The sequence below is a fragment of the Cervus elaphus genome, chromosome 22, assembly GCF_910594005.1.
Source record: "Cervus elaphus chromosome 22, mCerEla1.1, whole genome shotgun sequence".
Lineage (NCBI taxonomy): Eukaryota > Metazoa > Chordata > Mammalia > Artiodactyla > Cervidae > Cervus > Cervus elaphus.
Genome location: NC_057836.1, coordinates 21,245,004 through 21,268,327, shown reverse-complemented (window position 1 = coordinate 21,268,327; position 23,324 = coordinate 21,245,004). Strand labels below are relative to the sequence as shown.

Here is a 23,324-nt window from a genome sequence, read left to right as displayed (position 1 = left end):
CTTGTGAGCATTCTTCTAGGTTTCTTTTGGTTTTGCCTCAAGTGAGAAAATCCACTTGCAGCTTCTGTATCATGAATTATACAACAAGCTTTAAGTTTTCAACCTGTTTGTCTTTTTTTTTTAATGTGAGTGGAAATTCTGAAAACTGGTACCAGGATGCAATGACCCAGGGGCAAAAAGAATATTGCAAATCAGTGCAAGTTACTCTTACTCACATTTGCATGAAAATCAAATGGAATTCAGTCTTTCAATCCTTAGCAGAGCTGGAGGGTTATTGTATATGTTGTGCTGTGTTTAGTTGCTCAACCAACTCTTTTTTTTTTTTCATTTATTTTTATTAGTTGGAGGCTAATTACTCTTTAAGACCGCATGGATTGTAGCCTGCCAGCCTCCTCTATCCGTGGGGATTCTCCAGGCAAGAAACTGGGGTGGGTGACCATGCCCTCCTCCAGGGGATCTTCCCAACCCAGGGATCGAACTCAGGTCTCCCACATTGCAGGCGGGTTTGTCTGAGCCACCACTGTATATGTTAGCACTACTATTTGCAAGAAGCAATAACACATGTGTTAGTACAGATTTTGTCACCCACAGCATGCCTGAAGGGTTTCTAGGTTAAAACAGTACAATGAAGCATTAGGTATGTATTAGGGAACCTGATGTCACAAAACCATTGACCAAAACCGCCAACCCTGTTGAGGCACAGTAATGACCACTTGTGTGAGTTATCTCACAACAGGAGGTCCAGGTAAGGAACAGGAAATTAATATAGATGTTTTGCCATAATATGTTTGAAGGACTTTTAGATTAAAACTCTTTGTTAAAGCATCACGTATGTGCCATATTGTACAAGATATGGAAGAAAGTGAAGCAAACTATTAATTGTACCTTAAGGATTAGGATTTCTTTCTCTTTAGGAATTTCAGTTGATTTGCAGAGTACTGTTGCTGATGATTGAATTAGGAGACTTCATTATAGATATTTTTGGAAATTGAGAGTATTCTTGAATTAGATTAGTTATAAGCTCACATATCAGATTACCTTGGGTGACTTTATCCTAAGGAATTTATCTCAAGAATTAGTTTTATTGAATACTATTTGTGAATTTTTTAGAAAAAATTGCTTTCTGCTGTTTTTTTTAACCACTTCTATATTCCGATGCTAAACTAGGGAAAAAATTCTTTTTCTTTGCACATGGACTACTTATTTGACTTTTATTTGTATGACGCTTAAAGAAAATATGTTAGTTATTATATCTGATGTCTTGCAGTTTTTAATTCCTACCATCTGTAAGATCTATTCTCACTCATACTCTTAAAATGTGTGTTAATATAAAATATACAAAATCTTATAATTCTTCTGTTGTGTATTTTACCTTCTCATGCATTACACTTTATCATTTGTGGGGTGGGAGTTAAGTGTGATTGTAGGTTGAAGCCCTAAGAGGACAAAGAAGAGGTAGGGATGTATCTTGAGGAGGGTCAGCATTCTTCCATAACACATCTAATTTAGGAGAAATTACCACAGTTTTTCTGGAGAGGGAGGACTAATCTTCTCAGTGAGGGGAGAAAGGATGATTCATCTGACAAAGGAGGATCAGTAGAATGGAAGGGTTTGGGGACCTCCAGATTCTTTGAAATCTGCCCTTACATCCCCAGTAAAACTTCTAGGGTCTCGCACATGAACCCTGTGTCAGTTTAGATGCAACCCCCTAGTGGGAATATAAGAGAGGGACACTCTTATTCAAAGATCTCATTTAAGACCTGATACGTCACCTGTAGCTACGTGATCTTGATGTAACTTGAGCAAACTGTATAAATTCTATAATCTCAGGTTATACATTTTTTCAAAACAGAATATTCTTCAATTTCTACTAAATGATATTTTTTAAGAAGCAAGTCTGATTTCAGTGACAAAAAGTCCTTGTAATATAGGCACATATTTAGAGAATGTTGATTATCATCACTGTAATCATCAAAATAAAAATACTCTGGTTAAAATATATTTACTTTAAACTTAAATACTGAGATTCTTCTGTACCAACTTTTTAAAAAAAGTTATGAATTCTAAGCAGTCACCTACCTTCCTTCAGTCTAGGTAAAGATCAATTATTGGTTCTTTTTGTGTGTCTTCTTGGAGAAGGCAATGGCAACTCACTCCAGTACTCTTGCCTGGCAAATCCCATGGACGGAGGAGCCTGGTAGGCTGCAGTCCATGGGGTCGCTAAGAGTCAGACAAGACTGAGCGACTTCACTTTCACTTTTCACTTTCATGCATTGGAGAAGGACATGGCAACCCACTCCAGTGTTCTTGCCTGGAGAATCCCAGGGACAGGGGAGCCTGGTGGGCTGCCGTCTATGGGGTCGCACAGAGTCAGACACGACTGAAGTGACTTAGCAGCAGCAGCAGCGTGTGTCTTCTGGTTCCATAGTCAAATGATATTGCTGATTATGATGGTGACGATAAAATTTCATCCCTACATTCAGTTTTCTACAACAATTTAAATTCTGCAAATGACTCTGTAAACATGGAGGGTTTCATGCTTTTTTTGTGCATTTTAGGGAATGGCAGAGGTGAAACACTGGAAAGCATTAACATCTATGCAAAGTAAATTCTCTTCTTTCACAAATACAACATGAAAAGATACAGCAGATATTACTATAAAAGAAGAAATACCCATACTTGTTGGCAGGGAAATCACATACTAAGACATTTGAGAGGAAAAGAAATAGTTTTCACAATGTTAGCTGAGGGCCAGTGTGATAATAGAAGCTTGTGTTTATTGAAATGGAAAGGAAGCCACAGTAAAAACAGAAAAGCACAATAAGGCTCTTAATTTTCAATCCCTTAATTCATCAGTAGTGGTATTTGGGATGGGGGTTTTTCACTCAGAAGAAATGTGAAGCACACAGGATAAGGTCTTTTTAGTTTAGTTTTTTTTTTTTAAACCTATGAAATTCATAATAGGCATTTGGGGACATGGATTGATGGGAATAATGAACTGAACCAACTGGGTAAGACACCGGAAAATCAACTTCATTACCCTCATTCTCACCAGTTTATCCATAAACAGAATATGTTTTTTAATCATGGTACTGATGGATTAATTTCCATAGTGTTCATCGCAGATCTACATAACTTTGGTCAAGCCGGAAAACTTAAAATTCTGTTTTGCATTGTGATCAACCACTTCAGTGTCTAGTTTGAAATCTGCCTCAGCATCTTCTCTCTTGAAGATAGTTACTTTTCCTATCTTATTTTTCTTTGTTTGAAGTGGCAGCTTTTGTAACTTCAAGGCAGACTGGGCAAGTATTTCAGTTTAGTTTCCTAAAATGAGAGATAGATCTCATAGTTCATGGCGTCAGGGATAGGATTCAGTCCCTGGGTGACTGAAAGTAATAGCAGTTGTCCAATATGGCCCACTTATTCAGCTTCCCATGTTCACCCTTAACTCCACATTTAAAATTTACAAAACATCCCTGATTCCATCTAGGAAAAGACAGTTTCCATCACTATATTAGATGTCTGTTTTGCATTACATATAACCTCAAGATTCTAGTGATTATGATCCTAGCAATGTTGAATGTAGTTATAACCAAGCTTCATCTAATGGTTAAGGCTTTCATTGTATATACTACATATTGGGTTTTAAAATTTTCCTCACTAACAACTAAAGTTGATGAACACAAATTATGGAGAGGTTAGACAGGAGAAATTTGCACAATGATAAGTCCTTATTTGCATGCTAGCAAATCAGAATTCATATTTTACTTCAACATCAGTTAAGAAATAATCCATTCCATTGCAAGGTCACACAGAGTATGAATAGAGTCAATTTGAAATATTAGGAAATAGCAATGTTTTTCATTCAGACAGCAATGAGCTCTTCCAATATTATTTCCTGATGCTTTCCTGCTTGATATTCATTAAAGAATTTATAAGAAACAGGAACTTCACTGCACATCCAAATCAGCTGCACAAAGAATTTAAGGTCAGAATATTGAAGGAATCACAACAGTGACATTAGACTTGGATTTTTTTAGATATGATAATGTTTATATCAAACATTGTTTCCATTCTATTAATGACAGAATTTGTTCTGGGAAATTTTGCCAATGGCCTCATAGCACTGGTGAACTGCAATGACTGGATCAAGAGACTGAAGATCTCCTTAGCTGATGGGATTCTCACTGCTCTGGCATTCTGCAGAATTGTTATGCTCTGGGCAATGTTAATAAGTTGGTATGTAATTGTGTATAATCCAACTCTATATAATTCAAAAGTAAAAATTATTGTTCATGTTGCCTGGACAGTAAGCAACCACTTTAGTAACTGGCTTGCTACTAGCCTCAGTATATTTTATTTGTTGAAGATAGCCAATTTCTCCAGCCTAATTTTTCTTCACCTGAAGTGGAGAGTTAAAAGTGTAGTTCTCATGATGATGCTGGGGACTTCATTGTTCTTGTTTTTTCAAGTTGCAGTGTTAAGCATAGATGAGGCTGTTCAGACAAATGAATATGAAGGAAATACCACTCAGAAGACCAAACTAAGGGACATTTTACATCTTTTAAATGTGACTCTGTTCACGCTAACAAACTTCATACCCTTCACTATGTCCCTGACATCTTTTCTGCTGCTAATCTTCTCCCTGTGTAAACATCTCAGGAAGATGCAGCCCAACGGTAAAGGATCCCAAGATCCCAGCACCAAGGTCCACATAAAACCATGCAAACTGCCATCTCCTTTCTTTTCCTGTTTGCTGTTTACATTCTGGCTCTAATGTTATCAGTTTGGAATTCTAATGAGTTGCAGAAAGAACCGGTCCAAATGCTTTATGATGTTCTTTTAATCATGTATCCTTCAATCCACTCATGTGTCTTGATCTGGGGAAACAGGAAATTAACCCAAGCCTTTCTGTCATTTCTGTGGCAGCCAAGATGCTGGCTGAAGGAAAGGAAATAGGTGGAAACATATGTCTTTTAGCATAAAATTAAGGGGTGAAATTTATAATATTTTATACCTTCTATTGCTGCTTTAAGTATGTATATAAGTGAGTAATGTCTAAAACTTTACTTAGAAAAGTTCTTTACCTAAGCTTCTTAAAAAAGTGTGTATGCATGTGTTTATGAAAGATATAAGACTGATAAGATTACCATACTATTAACCAATATATTCCAGATAAGCAATCTAATTTTACAAATATTATGTGAAATGCCTCAGGATTATATAGCTATGCATATTCACTTATATAGTCTATACTACCACTTTTCTGCTGAAAAAATATGTATATTTATGAATTTTATAGAACTGACAACTTATCTCAGGAAATCATGGCTATTTTTCACTCTAATTGGTACCACTGTGTTTACGTTTTTCTGTTTGAGCCTCAAATCATTTGGAATGTAATGACCTTCAATTCTGAATCAACATGAAGATGTATATTTGAGATAGATTTTTTATCCATCATGATCACTTATTTCATGGTTATTGGAGAATAATTAGCAATATTCTTAAGTAAATATGCTCACAATAAAATTCAAGAATAGCAATCATATTCAGATAAATTTTACATATGTGTACAATCAATTCTATGGAGGAATATTAGATTTATGAACTTCCCTAGTGTCTCAGACAGTAAAGAATTTGCCTGACACATGGGAGATCCAGGTTCAATTCCTGGTCAGGAAGATCCCCTGGAGAAGGGAATGGCAACCTACTGGTATTCTTGCTTGGAGAATTCCATGGACAGGGGCCTGATGGGCTATGATCCATAGAGTTGCAAAGAGAGTTGGAAGACAAGCAACTAGCACTTTCACAAAAACTTAGAAAAAAATCAAGTTCTGTTATATGGATAATATTAAGAAGAAGAAAATATTAATCATGACTTGTTTTCAGTGCTGCTATATTTCCACATGAAGTTATGAAAATAACTTTTTAGACTTTTTAACTAAGAAGATATGTGTTGAAGTCGACATCTGATGTCAAATTATTCATTTTTCCCCTAAACCATTTTGAGGCTTCCTCTGAAATGCAAGCCTCTCATCCATTTTGCTGCCTAAAATTTCCCTTTAATCTTGAGGCAAGAAGACTTGGATCTTCCCTATCTTAAAAACACATTCAATATAAGAATAGTAAAAAATTATGCTACATGAATCAGTGGCTTTTCTGCATGTATTAAAGTGGTATCTATGATGTCTATATAATAATTATAGGTAATGTCTTCAAAACCTGTTTTATGACAATCTTAGGGAAAATGATGAAATAGAAAATGTGTTGATGTAGTATTGATAGCAATTTTCACTACAGGAAAGAAACATATAACCTTGTTTGACAACTGTATTTGCATGTCTATATTAATTCTTAGTTATTAACTTGTAACATCATTATTTACCTTAAGGTAAATAATTTCCACATCTGACTTATTCATTGCTTTTAACTATCTTTCTGTCCCAGGACAATGTAAACCCTACAATGTGTGGATCATGTTTATCCTGCTTCCTGCTCCATTCCTGGATATAAAAGTCAGTCTATAGAAGAGTTCCTCCAAATGATATTCTAGTCATTAAATGGATGGATAAACTATGAGAGCTGGAAACCAATGAAAATGAAACTCATCACATACTCTGCACAAACTTTCCTAATTTTGTTTCTTCACCATTCAATTGCTTCTACACAAGTCTACACAGTCTCAATTCCAATTTCTGCATTAGACTGGGTAGACAAATTGCCCCAAATAAGCTCCTAAGCATCACGTGACTCCAACACAATGCACATTTAATATTGTTCTCTTAAGAATAGTGATATGTCAGAGCAGCCTTCTCTAGACAGTTATCCATGAATCAGGCTAATCAGAAGTTCACCATCCTTAAAATGTTGCTTCCAAGAATGCTTGGAGTTATCTCTCTTTCAAGAGAGCTGGAAGAAAAAGGCATGGGGAAAACTGTGCATGGGTATATTTAGAGCGGATGGGCCTAAAATTGTGCTCATAATTTTCACTTACATAGCATTGCTCAGATTTTGATCACATTGCCACAACCATCTGTAATGAAAGCTGGGAATGTGGTCACCTCTAGCCCAGAAATAAGAGAACATGGAATTGAGGACATGGAAGTAGGAGGACACTTAGTCACATTCCAAGGAAAATAGCAACAAGTTACTATAAAAGGAAGCAAGTGTCTCTATTCAGAGCATAGTGTAGCTTTTTCATGTCATTTTGATAATACTAATATGTCCTTACATCAGACTTGAGTTCTTTTTTTTTTTCTTCTATTTCTTCCTAAATTTCAAAGGAGTCAAGTTTACACTACTTGCTCATTTCTTCATAAAATCATAATTGATTCTGCACTGTAGCACTTGTACCCTCCTCATGTATATTGCAGTCTATTTTGCTTATAATTTCTGACTTAGCTTCTACAGTATCCTGTATTAATATAATTAGTACTACATATATTTACTAATATATTTGTCCTTGTACCTGCGTGCCCAATTTGAAAAATAAATAACTTTCTTATTCCTATAAATCATACTGATTCTACAAAATTCTTGAGAGCTAGAAGGATCTTATTGATGAGTGAGAAATATAAACTGAATTACATGTTTTTTTTCTAGAAATTCCTATTCAAAATTTAATATATTTGCATTCAAATATATGATTTGGGGAAGGTGAAAGTACAAATTAGTGGAAACCAGTCTCTCTCATATTTGCATATTGACATACCTGACCTTATTCTTTTAGTCATTAGCAGAAATGAGAGACTGCAGCTGGTGTCAAGGATAAGCAGACACTGTTAGCGTTTATTCTGAAAATTATATAGCAACTGACTGTAAGTCATAAGAAAGGTATTCATGAAGCTTTGTTACCTATTGATAGAACTGTTTGGTGTAGCACTGAAGTTAACAATATAAAAAGAATAAACTACTGTTTTGTGAAGATCTGTGCATCTAAATCACATAGCAGAATTTTGGCTTTACTTCCTGGAATTATGATGAAAATACTAAAGAAAACATAAGTGGATGTCAGTCTGCAACTGTTTAACTATAAAGTTTTCAGTGACACATAACGTTAGAAATATTCTTATACAAATGTCAGTTGGAACAAGGGTCTTCTTTCTAGCGGTGTCAACAGGAGAATTCATCTTAGGAGTACTGGGAAATGGGTTCATTGGACTGGTAAACTGCATCGAGTGGGTCAAGAATGGAAAAGTCTCATCAGCTGATTTCATCCTTACCTGCTTGGCTGTGGCCAGAATCATCCAGCTGTGGGTAACACTTTTGGATTCATTTATAGTAGGATTAGCGCCACATTTGTATGCCACTGGTAAACTAGTAAAAGTAGTTATTCTTCTTTGGGCTCTAACGAATCACTTAACTACGTGGTTTGCCACCTGCCTAAGCATATTCTACTTCCTTAAGATAGTCAGTTTCTCTCACTTCTTTTTCCTGTGGCTGAAATGGAGAATGAACCGAGTGCTTCTTGTGCTTTTCCTGGCCTCTTTCTTCTTCTTATCTTTTGACCTCTTAATGCAGGATGCTCTTGGTGAACTGTGGATGAACACCTTTAGAGAACCTGAAAGGAACATGACTTTGCATTTAAATGCAAGTAAAATTTTCTATCTTAAAAGCCTTATTCTTCTCAGCTTGACATATGTTATCCCTCTTCTTCTCTCCTTGGCCTCTTTGCTGCTTTTATTTCTTTCCCTGGTGAGACACACCAAGAATTTCCAAGTCAACCTGAACCACTCGAGAGACTTCAGCACAGAGACCCATAAAAGGGCCATGAAAATGGTGACAACATTTCTCCTCCTCTTCATCGTTTACTTTATTTCCACTCTAATTGGAAATTGGATCTTTCTTAAGCTACAGTGGTATGAGGTCATGATGTTTGTCATGGTGGTTCCAACTCTCTTTCCATTGGGCCATTCATTTGTTATAATTTTGGGAAACAGCAAGCTAAGACAGATTGCCTTCAGACTACTGTGGGGTCTTAAATTCTATAAAAACTAATCAAAACCTTTAGCTTAATAGACATTAAAAAAAACTTTCTGTATTCTATGTGGAAATACCTTAATAGAAGACTTTGTATGTTCATTCTTAATTCCTAGTTTTTCTTTTATTAATCCTTTTAAGTGTTATTAAATTGCACTGGTTTCCCTTACAACATGCTGTTACCTAATCATATTTTCTCAAAGTCATCTGAAATAATGTTCAATTAAGGAAAATGCCTCTGCTGTAACATTTGCTCTTAACAAAGGATTATTTGGAACCTAAAGAAGAAAGTTTATAAAACTGTACAATGAAATATTAATAAGCATATATGTTCAATGCAATTACATATGAATAAATGTAAATGAAATCACAGTCATAGAAAGAGAAAAGAGTAATGCAATTTTCAAGCTAAAGGTAAATTTAAAATTAGAATAGTAAAATGTTTTATAAAATTTAGAGTGTAATAAGTATAGTAAATGTTTATATAAATATAAAAGTATAAATATTAGTCTGATGTTACTAATTTTGGAAAGGATCTGAAACAATTGAAATTTTCATACACCACTCACAGAATTACATATTTGTAAAACAACTTTATGCAACAGTGTGATTTTAAGTAGTTAGGGTGAACATGCTAAGACTAAGCGTGAACTAAACTAAGACAGTAATTTCACTCTTATTTTTATACACAAGGAAATCTTTGATATATATGCACTAAAAATGTGCATATTACTCTTTTTCTTAGCTGAAATTGAGAAGTTTTGTAACAGTCCATCAGTGATAAAATGAATAAGTATGTTGTGGCATACTGATACAAATATACTGTGGCAACTGATACAACAATGAAAAGAAACAAATTAGATACATAACATTTTTTAGTTCTTTGTTAGAGAAGAAAAGACATAGATGTAGAGAAGCAAATTTGTAAAGTACATATGTATAGTACATATTTTGTGTAATGTTTGAATATATTTGTGTTTACATATTGCCGCTTTTACTACTGTAATAAAATAATCCAGATTCATTCATAAGTGGGAACACAAATAAGCAGATGGGAGAAGTTTGCTTGCTAATGGTGCTATTAAATATGAAAGAAGTATACAGACTGTATTATCAAGTAGAGTATATTGACATATCTGTATGAAAATGCAATAAAAGTAAAGTGTTGTTTTGCTTGCCATAAATTTAGAGTAAGCAGAGAAAAATAACAAGTAAATCATTTTAAATATGTTAGCTTTAATGTTCTTGATGAAGTCATAAGTGCAAGTATTCTTTCAAATTAGCCCTGGTGCTGAGAATGATGTAAGTATCCTAAGACCATAGAGAAGATTGGCAGTGTTCTCTGACGCTTAGAAAACTAGATGAATACATATCTATCAGTTAGAGTTCTCCCACTTAGTTGCCGTCCTCATTATATTTAATGATTTATATTTGAAAAATTTCATAATAAGTTAAAAAATGTCTAAATAATTTTCTAAAGATGACTGTAGATAATTTAACCTCAGTGAAAATAGTAAAGTTCAACTCAAGTTGAATACATTAGAAATTGAGTAGTCTTTAGTTTGTGTATTACCTGAGCAAATTATTGCTAGATAATCTTAAAATTACAGAGTTAAGGCCCCAAACCTTCTTTCTAACATTAGAGGTAGTGAATAAAGACTACTGAAAAATAAAAGCCATGGAATAGAACAGTGTCTCTGTGATGTGTATTATATGTTGCTTATTTGAATGGCATTTGGAGATGAAGTTCTGCTCCTTGACTTTTCTGAGTGAGGGCCTGTGGTAATAAACAAGCAGTAGACGAGTGGCCATCCAACTTGATGAAGAACAACTAAATCAAGATTTTACCTACTCTGTGGCTAAATTTTGGAAACAGAAGGGAATGCTTCCTATTTTTCCTTAACACTACTAAAATTAAAAGGCTTTCTTTAAGATGTTGGTATCCTGTGTTTTTGTTCTTGTTTTTTTTTTTCCAGTTTCCCCACCAAAGATGATTTATAGAAGAGTAAGAGACTGTTCTTATCATTGAAATAATAGGACTGATAAAATGAATACTCAAAATTAAGAGCTCAACAGATGTATTTAATAACCAATTAGACATTGCTGAAGAACAAATTAGTGAATTAGACGGTTACTACCCAGAATGAGGCATAAAGAGACAGAGATGGACAATACAGGCTAGAGGGGAGGGGATATGAAGGTTATAGACAAAAATTCTAACACACTTCTCTATTTCTGAGAAGTGGGAGAGAAAAAATTGGAGTGTAACCAATGTTGCTGAGATTTTTTCCAAAATGTTCAAGGTATTAATTAAAAAAAATTATTGGATCTCAGACAAGATAATGGAGACATTTTAACTTATCAACACCACCAGAAACCAGGAGAAAATCTCTCAAGTAACCAGAGAGAAAGAGTAGATTATATTAAAAGAAACAGCTGTTCGAATGATTTTTAAATGAGATTGGTATGTATCTGGGAGCCAGTTACAGTTTGGCTGATTGTCAGTTTGCATGTGCGCTCAGTTATTCAGCAGTGTCTGACTCTCTGTGACTCCAACGGCTGTAGCCTGCCAAGCTCTTGTGTCCATCAGATTATCCCAGCAAGAATACTGGTTGCCATTTTCTTCTCCAGATGGTCTTCCTGCCCAGAGATCAAACTCATGTCTCCTGTGGCTCCTGCATTGACAGGCAGATTCTTTGCCACTGAATCACCTGGGAAGACCCTGATTGTCAGTTTAGGTTAAATCTTTCTGGAAAAACTTGATTCAATGATTCACGTATTCTCCTTTTGGGACCAGTGTACTTGCCTGGGCATGTTCTCATGGTGATTAAAGACGAGCAAGCCTGGGGTAGCCCCAGTGTGGAAACCATTTAAAATCTATATGATGTGTCTGTAGTGGAGGATGTGCATATGTGTGCATACATGCTCAGTCATGTCCCACTCCTTGCGACCCGATGAACTGTAGCCCACCAGGCTCCTCTGTCCGTGGGAATTTCCATGCAAAAATACTGGAGTGCCTAGCCATTTCCTTCTCTGGGGATCTTCCCAACCCAGGGATTGAATCTGCATCTCCAGCATTGGCAGGCGGATTTACTACTGTGCCACTGTGCCACCTGGGAAACCCATGGTGAAGGATACAACAAAATTATTTTCCAAAGGTATAGGTACAGTGAGGATTAAAGAATTTCATGAAAATGAGGCATTCTATCTCAGTATATCCTCTTGATTTTTTCATACTTTTCTCATATACAAAACATGCTTATTTCTATCTGAGCATGTCCAAAGTCTCATTCAGTTACAGCGTTATTCTTGAATTCCAGGATCTTATGATCTTTATCCTGTTTAGCTATGTCTTCTCTTCATCTGGTAATAAAGAAACTAAAAAGACAAGTTATCTACCTGACAAAGATCTGTAATCTGATTCTGTCATGCTTGGTGGTGAACCACAGGTCTCTTAACAATCTTCACTCCTTTCATTCTCCTTTCTTTTTGCCCCTCTGATTGGATGATCTCTACTGCTTTGTCTTTGAGTTCAGGGAGGCTTTTTTCCTCTTGACTAGTCTGTTGAACTTTTCTATTAAACTTTTTTTAGTTCAGTTATCAGATTTTTCAGCTCTATGATTTCTGTTTGGTACTTTTTATTGTTATTTTTCTATTTTTAATAATACATTTATCTCCATACCCTTTTTCTCTCTTGCCTCCCTCCTCACACCATGAGACTTGTGGGATCTTAATTCCCTGACCAGGGATTGAACCTAGGCCCTCAGCAGTGGAAGTGTGGAGTCCTAACCATTAGGCTGCAAGTGAATTCCCTGTTTTCTGTCTCTTTACTGAAATTTCTATTTTGTTCAAACACTGCTTGGCAGACCTCAGTGAGCATCTTTATGACCTTTATTTTGAACTCTCTATCTAGTAAATAAGTCACTTATCTCTCTTTTATTAAGATTGATTTCTAGTGATTTATCTTGTACTTTTGTTTGAAATGTACTCCCCTATTTCTTCATTTTCCTTGACTGTGTTGGTCTTTACACATTAGATGAAACAGCCCTCTCCTAGTGTCGACTGACTTGCCTCATACAGGAGATGAACCTTATCAGTCAGCCTGCACTGAGAATCTGGTTGTCGCTTAAGGTTTTGTGATCATCCAAGCTGCTATCTTTGTTCTTCATGGCTCCTAGTACATGAAGATGTGTCAAGACCTATCAATGTCCCAAACCTGGTCAGGCTCCCAGGTAAGTACTAATTGTCTTCCCCTTTAGCTCCCTGATGCAGGCTAATTGGAAACCCAACCTTTAGGTGCAGCCAAAAAAGTGAGAACATTAAACAGTCTAGCCCATATCAGGGGAAATTGTGAGCTGGGTGTTTTTGCTCACTCACTCTGTGCTGAGCCAGAAGGAACTGTCCTTGGGAGTGCCTGTGGCCCAAGTATAACTGCCTGCTTGTTTTGTGTAGCCCTGTCTTGTGAGCTCTTGAATGCTGAGCGCTCTTGGCTCTCAGAGCTATATCATTTGAGAGCCAGTCCCTTGGGTAGCAGCTGCAGTGGTTCTGGTGCTAGATGTGGGACTTTCATTTTATTATTGGAGTGATCTGGCTCCTGCTCTTCAGACTCTCTGGAGGATCCCAGTCAGCTTCCCACCCCCATCCCCCTACAGACTGATTTTAATCTGGAATCACAGGCAGCAGCTGGGAAAGTATACATTCTAATTCCTTCCAGGAAAACTGGAAGGTGGACATATTTGCCTACTCCCTCTGCACCGAACTTGGGGGATAGATTTCTGTGGAAAGTGCTTGAGTGCTGTTTGAAAACTGTTTTGTTTTTTTTTTTAATTTAATGTTATTCTGTGTAAGTCATGAATGCTGAGCCCTGTTGGTTATCAGAACTAGGTGATTTGAAGGACTAGTTACTTGGGTAGCAGTTGCAGAAGTTGGGGTGCTAGATGCATGGACAAACTCCTTCCAGGAAAAAGCTGGCGACTTGATATTATTGCCTGAGCTGGAGGAGAGTGCTGGGAAAGTGCCTACCAGCTCTTTTGGTCTCCAGGATGATTTCAGTCAGTACCTAGCTGTAGGCTGATCAGAAGCCAGACCCTCAGGCAGCAGCTGTCCCCAGTATGCAAACTCCTCCCAGGAAAACAATAGGAGATGGGCATTTTGCCTTTTCCCTCTGTGCCAAGGTTGACAGCATAGCTGTAAGAAATGCTTGCACACCCATTTAAATCTTGCTTCTTTGTTTGCTTCAGTCCTATGAGACTCCTGAATGCAGAGCCCTATTGGATATCTGAGCTAGTTGATTTCAGGTCTTATCCCTTAGATGCTATCCCTCAGCCATAAACGTTGGGGCACAAAATGTGTAGACAAGTTCCTTCCGGGGAGAAGCTGGTGATTTTATTTTATTATTAAAGCAAGTTTTTTTTAAAGCAAGTTTTTATTAAAGAAGGAGAATGCAGGGGAAGTGCCCACTGGCTCTTCTTAAAAATTATTTATTTATTTATATGTTATTGAAGTGAAGTTTATTTACAACATTGTATTAGTTTCAGGTGTTTCAGCATAGTGATTCAATGGTATATATATATATGTATCACTGAAGATATATATATATCACTGAATATATATATCATTATATATATATTGCTGAATATATTTTTTCATTTCTTTCCTCTTATTACAAAATATTGAATATAATCTCCTATGCCATACCGTAGGTCTTTGTCAGTTATCTTCTTTTCATACATTAAAATTTATTTTAAATATAATTTATTTTATCCAACATATTATCATTTCAACATATAATAAATATTTTAATTTTTTAATCATTTTATTTTGCATTGGAATATGGCTGATTAACAATGTTATGATAGTTTCAGGTGGGATATCTATTTTATATATAGTAGCTTGTATGTGTACTCCCAACCTGCTTACTTATCCCTCCCTCCAACCCCATTTTCCTTCAGTAACCTTAAATTTGTGTTCTATGCGTGTGGATATATTTCTGTTTTGTAAATAAGTTCATTTGTATCTCTTCTTTTGGATTTCACCTGTAAGTAATATCATATGATATTTGTATAATACATTGGCTGTGCACAAATTAGAACCAGAACCAAACTTGGCCAACATTCAGAATCAAAAATAAAAGCACAGATTCAGGAAGAAAAGAGAAACACGGAGTTGGTGAAAATCCAAATCTGCTGCTACTCAGGACATGCTCGGAGCCTGGAAGAGACATGCCTGGGCTTGCATAGCCCACAACAGGCTTCTCTGGGGCCACATAGTTTAGTTGGTTGACTCTAACATGTGTGACGTGTGCCACATGTGTCCACTTGGGTGTATGGGTATATTCTGACCGTGAAAAGAGTCAAAGTATAATTTTCAAAAAGGTAAAAAACACAAGTCTTCTAAATATATAAAAGTACAATGTGTCAAAGATTTCTTTAACTCATCTATGTGGAAAATAACAATGCTAAGGTTGATTCCATATCTCTGACTTTCCATGTGGGGTCAGATCTTCTTAAAGAGGACCTTTTTGAATTTCCATTAGTGAGGTCAAGCCAGATTTTTTTTTTTTCTGAAAATGTCCATTTTTCTCTCGTTTATATTTATTGTATTTACTTTTAATACTAACTTTAGTGAGGTAAAATTTACAAATAGAAAAATATGCTCTCTTTAAGTATATAGTCTGATGAGCTTTAACTGTTGTATGCATCTTTGAAACAGTAACCAAGATAAAGTATAGAATAATTTCTTCACCCCCCTGAAGTTATTTCATGCCCTTTTTAGATCAGGTTCCAGACAACTGCTTTTGTGCTTTCTGTCTTAGTTTTGCTTGTTTTAGAAATCATATCATACATACAAGTTTCAGTTTTGGGGTTTTCTTTTTTTTTGTTTAGCCCTTTTTTCAATCATATTTTTTCAGACTAATTTGTATTGTGTATATGAGTAGTTTATTTCTTTTATTGCTGAATGCTGTTTCACTCTATGAATGTTCCACAATTTTTTCTTTCATCACCTTGTTGATATAAATATGTTTAGGTTGTTTTTAGTAATGGATTTAATAAGTAAAGTTGGTGTTAACATTCTTGTATCAGTCTTTTTGTGGACATATTTTTATTTATTTTCAATGAGCATATATATAAGAGCATATATTTTCAAGAGCATATATATATATATATATATATATAGCTGGATAGCAGGCAATGTGCTTGTGTGTGGTCAGGCCACTGAAGATGGTCATTCTTTTGTTCTCTGTACATCCCCTGCCTGATCACTGCCCGCTTCACCTACACCTTATGCACATGACTGACCTTTTTGTGTACTTGCCCCAGGCCCCAGCTAGTAATAGCTTATTAAAGGGGTCGTGAGGGGGCGTGCCCATCTGCTGGTTTCCCTGGTAACTAAGAAACCGATCTGACATCCATTGGCAATCTCCTCTTGTCCTCAGTTGTGAAACCTGCTGCTATGTCCTGCCCACCATCTGCTACAGGGGGATGTCACTCCAGGACCTTGCTTCAGACATAGAAGCTCCTTCATCCACTAAACCATTCATGTCTCTCTTGCTGACTCCAGGCCCTGTTTCTGGTTCTAAAACTGGGCAAGTGTAAGCTTTGTAGGTCTGTGGGGTGCAGCCCAACAGTATTTGTAGCCTTTTTAGGAACAGTCAAATAATTCTCCAAGGTGACTGTATTCTTTAGTGCTCAGCAGGAATTTATGAGTGTTCCAGTTGTTTCACATCATTGCCGAAATCTGGCCGTCAGTTTCTTTATTGTTAGCACTCTAGTGGGTTTGAAGTGATATTTCATTGTAGTTTAAATTTGCATTTCCCTTGTATGTAATGATACTAAGCACTTTTTTTATTGGTTTATTGTATCTTCTTTTGTTGAGGGTCTTTTGAAATCTTTTGCCTACTTTCTTTAAATTGAGATGATTGTCTTTTAGTATTGAGTTAAAGGAATGTTTATATATATATATATACTGCTACGTCGCTTCAGTCGTGTCTGACTCTGTGCGACCCCATAGACGACAGCCCACCAGGCTCTGCCGTCCCTGGGATTCTCCAAGCAAGAACACTGGAGTGGGTTGCTGTTTCCTTCTCCAAATATATATATATATAGTAAATAATATATAATATATATATGTGTGTGTACTTTGTAATATACATGTATGTTTTGTTCTCTCACTCTATAACAAATATTTTTGTTGTTTTTTTAGTGTCTTTATAGTCTAGTTTCTTTACAGTGATCATTGCTTTTATTAACTTTTTGTATGTGCACATGTGTGTGTGCTTATATGAGTCCTAGCTAAGAAATCTTTCCTTATTCCAAGGTCACAAAAATATCCAATTTCTTATAGATGCATTATTGTTTTATCTTTTATACTTAGATCTATGACCACCTCAAATTGTTATTTTTTTAATGGTGAGAGGTAGAGGTTGAAGATAATTTTCTTATACTGTTATTCAGTTTCCCAGAATCATTTATTGAAGAGAAATTTATTTTTGACTGAATTGTTTTAGCTCTTTTGTTGAAGGTGAATTGACCATACATGTGTGGGTCAATCCTCAACAAGGAAAGATAGCTCCATTCAATCCTGTCCACAGTTTGAAGGACGCATACTTCAATTTCTCATTTCCTCTTCCCCAACCCCTGGTGACCACTAATCTGCTTTATATTTTAGTGCATTTTCTGACTCCAGATAAATGGAATCATAATATGAGGTCTTTTGTGACTGACTTCTTTCATTTAGTGTGTTTTTAAGATTCATCATGTTGTAGTGTATTTCAGAACTTAATGGCTAAATAATATTCCATTATACAGATACATTGGGGGCTTCCCTGGTGGCTCAGATGGTATAGAATCTGCCTGCAATGCAGGAGAGCTGGGTTCAACCCCTGGGTAGGGTAGGTCCCCTGGAGAAGGAAATAGCAACCCATTCCAGTATTCTTGCCTGGAGAACCCCAGGGATAGAGGAGCCTCATGGGCTACAGTCCGTGGGATCACAAAGAGTTGGACACGACTGAGCAGCTAACACACTGTGTGGATCAATCACTAGATACTCTGACCAATCCACTGATTTATTTGTATAAGCAAATGGCAGCACCACATTGATTTAATTACTGTGGCTCTCATCTAAAAGTCAGATGTGTATTTTATAAAGCAAAAGTTTTCAGTTTTGATATAGTCTGATCTATTAATTTTTAAATTTAGTGCATCATGCTTTTGCTGTTGTATCTAAAAGATCTGTCTAGCCCTAATTTGCAAAAGTTTTCTCCTGTGTTTTATTCTAAAAGTTTTATAGGTTAATTCATGTTTAGGCCTCTGATCTATTTTAATTTTTGCATAAGGTATGAAATAAGGCTCTAAATTCAACTTTATTCATGTGGATATCCAGTTTTTCCAGCACCATTTCTTAAAAAAAAAATAAAATTATTTCGCCTTTAAACAGACATGGTATCTTTTTGGAAGCCAGTTGACTACAATGGTAAGGGCTAATTTCTGAACTCCAGTTGTGTTTCGTTGATATATATGTCTATCTTTAAGTGAATACCACACTCTCTTGACTAATGCTGCTTTGTAGCAAGCTTTGAAATCAGGAACTATAATCCTGCAACTTTTTTTAAAAATTCTTTTTGCTCTTCTGGGCATTTTGCATTTCCATATATACTTTAGGAATAATTTTTAACTTTCTGCAAAAAAGCCTTCTAGGATTTGATAGAGATTGTATTAAATATATAGAGCATCTCTTCACCTGAAGATTCCCCTCTTGCTGGATTTTAGCTGGCCCTTCTTCCTTGCATAGCTCTGCGGTGTATTTATAACAGTTTTAGGATTTATTTCTGGAATCCCAGTTACTGCAGGAGGAAATCTTGCCTTTTTAAACCTGCTACATTTGTAACATCTACTAACGTGTGATTAAATGAGTAAGAATTCTCTCTGCCTGCTCTCTACCAGATAGATACAACTGGAAGTACTTCACACAAATAATACACTAACTCACAAAGACCACCTGAAGAGGATAATGTTATTATTTGCATTTTACTGAGGGTTGTAAGGAGGGAAAGTGTTGTTTTACAATTGAGTCCAAGATTGGAATCATGTGATGTAGAGAATCCGAGTTTTCCTTTCTAGCAATCTGGCTCCAAGATTCTCTGCTGCACACAAATTATAGTATAAAAGCTGGAACTGAATAAAATCCAAGGAAAGAAGATCATCTTAACATCTATTAACCTTTAAAATATTTAATAGTCTAAAAAATAAAAAAATAAAATATTTAATAGTCTAATAACTAAACAGGGAAAATAAAACTGAACACTTAGGCAGAGAGAAGCCTAGCCTTTACAGTGGATATTAAACGTACTTTTTAAGTTTCTGAGGAATATTTATAGAATTCTTGAGTATTTTAAATTAAATAATTGATACTTACATATACTTCAATAGACTCAGGAGAGAAACTTTATCAAAAGCCTAACCATGAGATATATGATAACTATTAATAATGGGATGAAAAGCCTGAATGAGAGAAAAGATTTTTTTAAGGGCAGATTGCCTCTCTGAGACTTATTTTCTATTTTGGAAATTATAGGACAATAATAACTTGTATCCATGAAATACGGGTATGTATGTCTGTGTGTATACTTATGAGCTTATAAACAATAAACTATACATAAATGCTATTTATCAACAACTAGCCTTTAAAGAGTATTTAGCTTATAAGGAATCCCAAGAAAACTTTGATATTTTGATAGAAAAAGATTGAATTCTTTCTACATAATTCTGACGTTAAAGAAATTCATAATGGTGAAGATTTATGACCAAGCTCCATCTAACAAAAAAGTCACTGTATATTCTATGTATTGGGTTTTAAAATTTTACTATATCACAAGTAAAGCTGATGAACACAAATTATGGAGATGTGAAACAAGAAATAAATTGCAAAGCAGTGAAAGAGGATATGGTTTTATTTGCATGTTAGCAAATGAGAATTCAACTTTCACTTCAACATGAATATGAATATTTCAGGCTACAGCAAGGTCATAAAGTGTGTAAATAGAAGTTAATTTGAGCTACCAGGGAATAACAGTGATTTTCATCATGTCAACATTGAGCTCTTCCATTAGCATACCTCATGTTTTCCTGCCTGACACTGGTCACAGAATTTGAAAGAAATAAAGACTTTATCACACATCAAGGAAAATTAGCTCATATAGAGTCTGTGGTCAGAATATTAAAGAAATCTTGACCAGTGATATTGGACTTATCTATTTTTCTACAGATGATAACTTTATTACATTTTTTCCATCCTAGTAATAGAATTTATTCTAAGAAATTTTGCTGGTGGTTTCATGTCACTGGTGAACTGCATTGACTGGTCAAAGACAAAAAAATCTCCTCAGCAGATGGGATTCTCACTGCTCTGGCAGTCTCCAGAATTAGTTTGCTCTGGGTAACATTGAGAAATTGGTATATAAATGTGTTTAATCCTAGCTTTAGACAATTTAAGGGCAAGAATTATTATTATTGCCTGGATAATAAGCAACTATTTTGGCATCTGGCTTGCTGCTATCCTCAGCATATTTTATTTGCTCAAGATAGCCAATTCTCCAATATTATTTTTCTTTACCTAAAATGGAGAATTACAAATGTTCTTCTTGTTCACTTTGTCCTGCTTGGTTTTATTAATTCATGGTGTAAATGTAAATAAGACTATCCAGACAAATGACTATGAAGAAAACATCACTCAGAAGACCAAGCTGAGGGACATTTTACACCTTTGAAATACGACTGTTCATGATAGTAAACGTCACACCGTTTGCTATGTCCCTGACATCTTTTCTGCTGTTAATCTTTTCCCCGTGGAAACATCTCAGGATGATGCAGCTCAGTGGTAAAGGACCCCAAGATCCCAGCACCAAGGTCCGTATAAAAGCAGATGGATTTTCTATTCAGATGGATTTCAATTTCTATTTGCCATTTACTTCCTGACTCTAATTTTCTAATTGGAGTTCTAATAGGCAGTGAAACAACTTAGGTATCATGGCATGCTAGGCTTTTGGAATCATATGTCCTTCACTTATCCTGATATAGGGAAAGCAGATACTAAGACAGTCCTTCCTGTCATTTCTGCAGCTGCTGAGCTGATGGCTGAAAAAAAGGAAATAAGTGGGCATAACGTGTCTTCTAGCAGAAAACAAACTATGATCTTTATAAACTTTGTATGTGTGTGACTACAATTAATAATGACTTGGTACAAATAAGGAAGACTAAATTTACTACAGATAGGTAAAACACTTAAAAATTCAAATTGTATGAAAAAGATGAATAAAAATCACATGAAGGAGAAAATCTATAGCCAAGACCTGTGGTTAATGATGTTACACATTTCTGTATTAGGATTCTTATTAGGTAAATACATACGTAGTCAAAAGTGAAGAGTCTTTTGACTTCACTAAGCCTTCACTAAGGCTCCATAGAAAAATTTCTATGACTCAAAGGCTTTTTTTTTATGTGATTTAATTTCCTTTTCCAGCCTTACTTTCATTCAGATTCCTTTATTCAAGAGATATTAAAGTAAAAAACAAAGTGTGAAATATGAATATATACACATTTATGTAAGATTTAGTTCCTAAGCAGAAAATTTATTTTTCTTTAACAAGCACTGTATATACCTTATAATCTCTTAATACTCTCATGTATATTAAGATAACTTACTGATAATGCTCATCTTTAATAAAGTAAATCAGATGCTAACCTCCAGTTTGGGAATAATTTTAGTGAATAACTTGATTAAACTGGCACAGTGGATTTTCATGGAGAATCATAAAGAGTAGATATCCTGAATTTATCCTAAATAATCATAAAATTATGAAATACTTTTAATAAAGATTAAGAAGGGATGCTAATATGTTCACCAGCATTATTATGAGTATAATCCATTGACAATAGAATGGATCAATAAAAGTGGTAAATTCATACAGTTGAATACTATTCAACAACAGAAATAAACTATAATTGCATACCACCATGTGAATGATTATCTCATATAAAATGTATTTCATCCTAAAATCTAGTTGCTGGCACAACTAAACTATAAGCATGCCTTATGTATTTCATTTCACTCTATTGCATTGCTTTTTTTTTTACAAACTGAAAGTTGTGGCAATCCTGCATCAAGCAAGTATATTGGTGTCATTTTCCCAACAGTATTTGCTCACTTAGTGTCTCTGGGTCACACTTGGATAATTCTAACAACATTTCAAACTTTTTCATTATTATAGTATTTATGAAGTGGATTAGTGATCAGTGATCTTTGGTGTTACTAGCTAAAGGCTCAGATGATGGTGAGTATTTTTTGCAATAAAATATTTTTAAGTTATGGTATGCACATTTTTTGGATATAATACTATTGCACACTTAACAGATTATAGTATAAACATAACAATTCTATGCACTAAAAAACCAAAAAAAAATGTGTGACTTCCGTGTTATATTTGCTTTATTGTGGTGGTCTGGAGCTGAACCTGCAATATCTCCAAGATGTGCCTGTATAATACCTAGAAATCATATGTAGGTAATTAAACAACAAAGAAAGCTATAGAAATTACTTCCACACAGGATAATGATTTCTGTTTGGGAGTCAAACAGGTGGTGTGATCAGGAAGAGGCATAAGATGAGTTTCGTTTTTTTAAATCCTGGATGGTGTTAAACATCAGTGTCTAATGTAGGAGAATTTATTTAACCATATATTCTCTGCCTCTTTATCATATCCCATTTTAAAGAGTTATTATTATTATCTACTTTATTCTAGAAAAGCATACTATCATATGTTTTACTTTTGCATATAAGATTGAAGGCAGGAGAAGGGAGCGACAGAAGATGAGATGGTTGGATGGCATCACCGATGTGACGGACATGAGTTTGAGTAGGCTCCAGGAGTTAGTGATGGACAGGGAAGCCTGGTGTGCTGCATGCAGTCCACGGGGTTGCAAAAAGTTGGACACGACTGAGCAACTGAACTGGACTGAATATTAAAAATCCCACCACCCATTGTTATTGTTTTTAAAAGTTATCTTTAAAAAAAATTTTTTTAAAAAGGAGAATCTTATATACTTACCCTTATAGTTACCATATATAATGCTATTTATATCTTTGTGTTGATTCTTATTTCCATTGGGTATTATTTTCATTCTGCCTGGGAGAGGTCCTTATAGTGTGGCTCTGCTGGTTGTGTGCTCATTTTGTTTTCTGTTTGAAAAAGTCTGTATTTCTCCTTCAGTTTTGAAAAATATTTTGTCTGGGTATTCTAGGTTGAGAGATTTTTTTCCTATTTAAGTATTTTAAAGATGATGCTACAG

At 35.3% G+C, this 23,324-nt stretch overlaps 2 protein-coding genes and 1 pseudogene across 2 annotated transcripts; all 3 read left to right on the top strand.

Moving 5' to 3' along the window:
* Nucleotides 1-4,042: 4,042 nt before the first annotated feature.
* LOC122680036 (taste receptor type 2 member 31-like) lies at nucleotides 4,043-4,959 on the top strand. The gene is given in 2 exon segments (XM_043880876.1): nucleotides 4,043-4,718; nucleotides 4,721-4,959. Coding segments are annotated over 2 exon segments (915 nt in total).
* Nucleotides 4,960-8,079: 3,120 nt separating this feature from the next.
* Nucleotides 8,080-9,000, top strand: LOC122679955 (taste receptor type 2 member 42-like). The gene has a single exon (XM_043880809.1). It carries the CDS (start codon nucleotides 8,080-8,082, stop codon nucleotides 8,998-9,000), a length of 921 nt encoding a protein of 306 aa, XP_043736744.1.
* Nucleotides 9,001-20,314: 11,314 nt separating this feature from the next.
* LOC122679954 lies at nucleotides 20,315-20,954 on the top strand (annotated as a pseudogene).
* The last annotated feature ends 2,370 nt before the right edge of the window (nucleotides 20,955-23,324 follow it).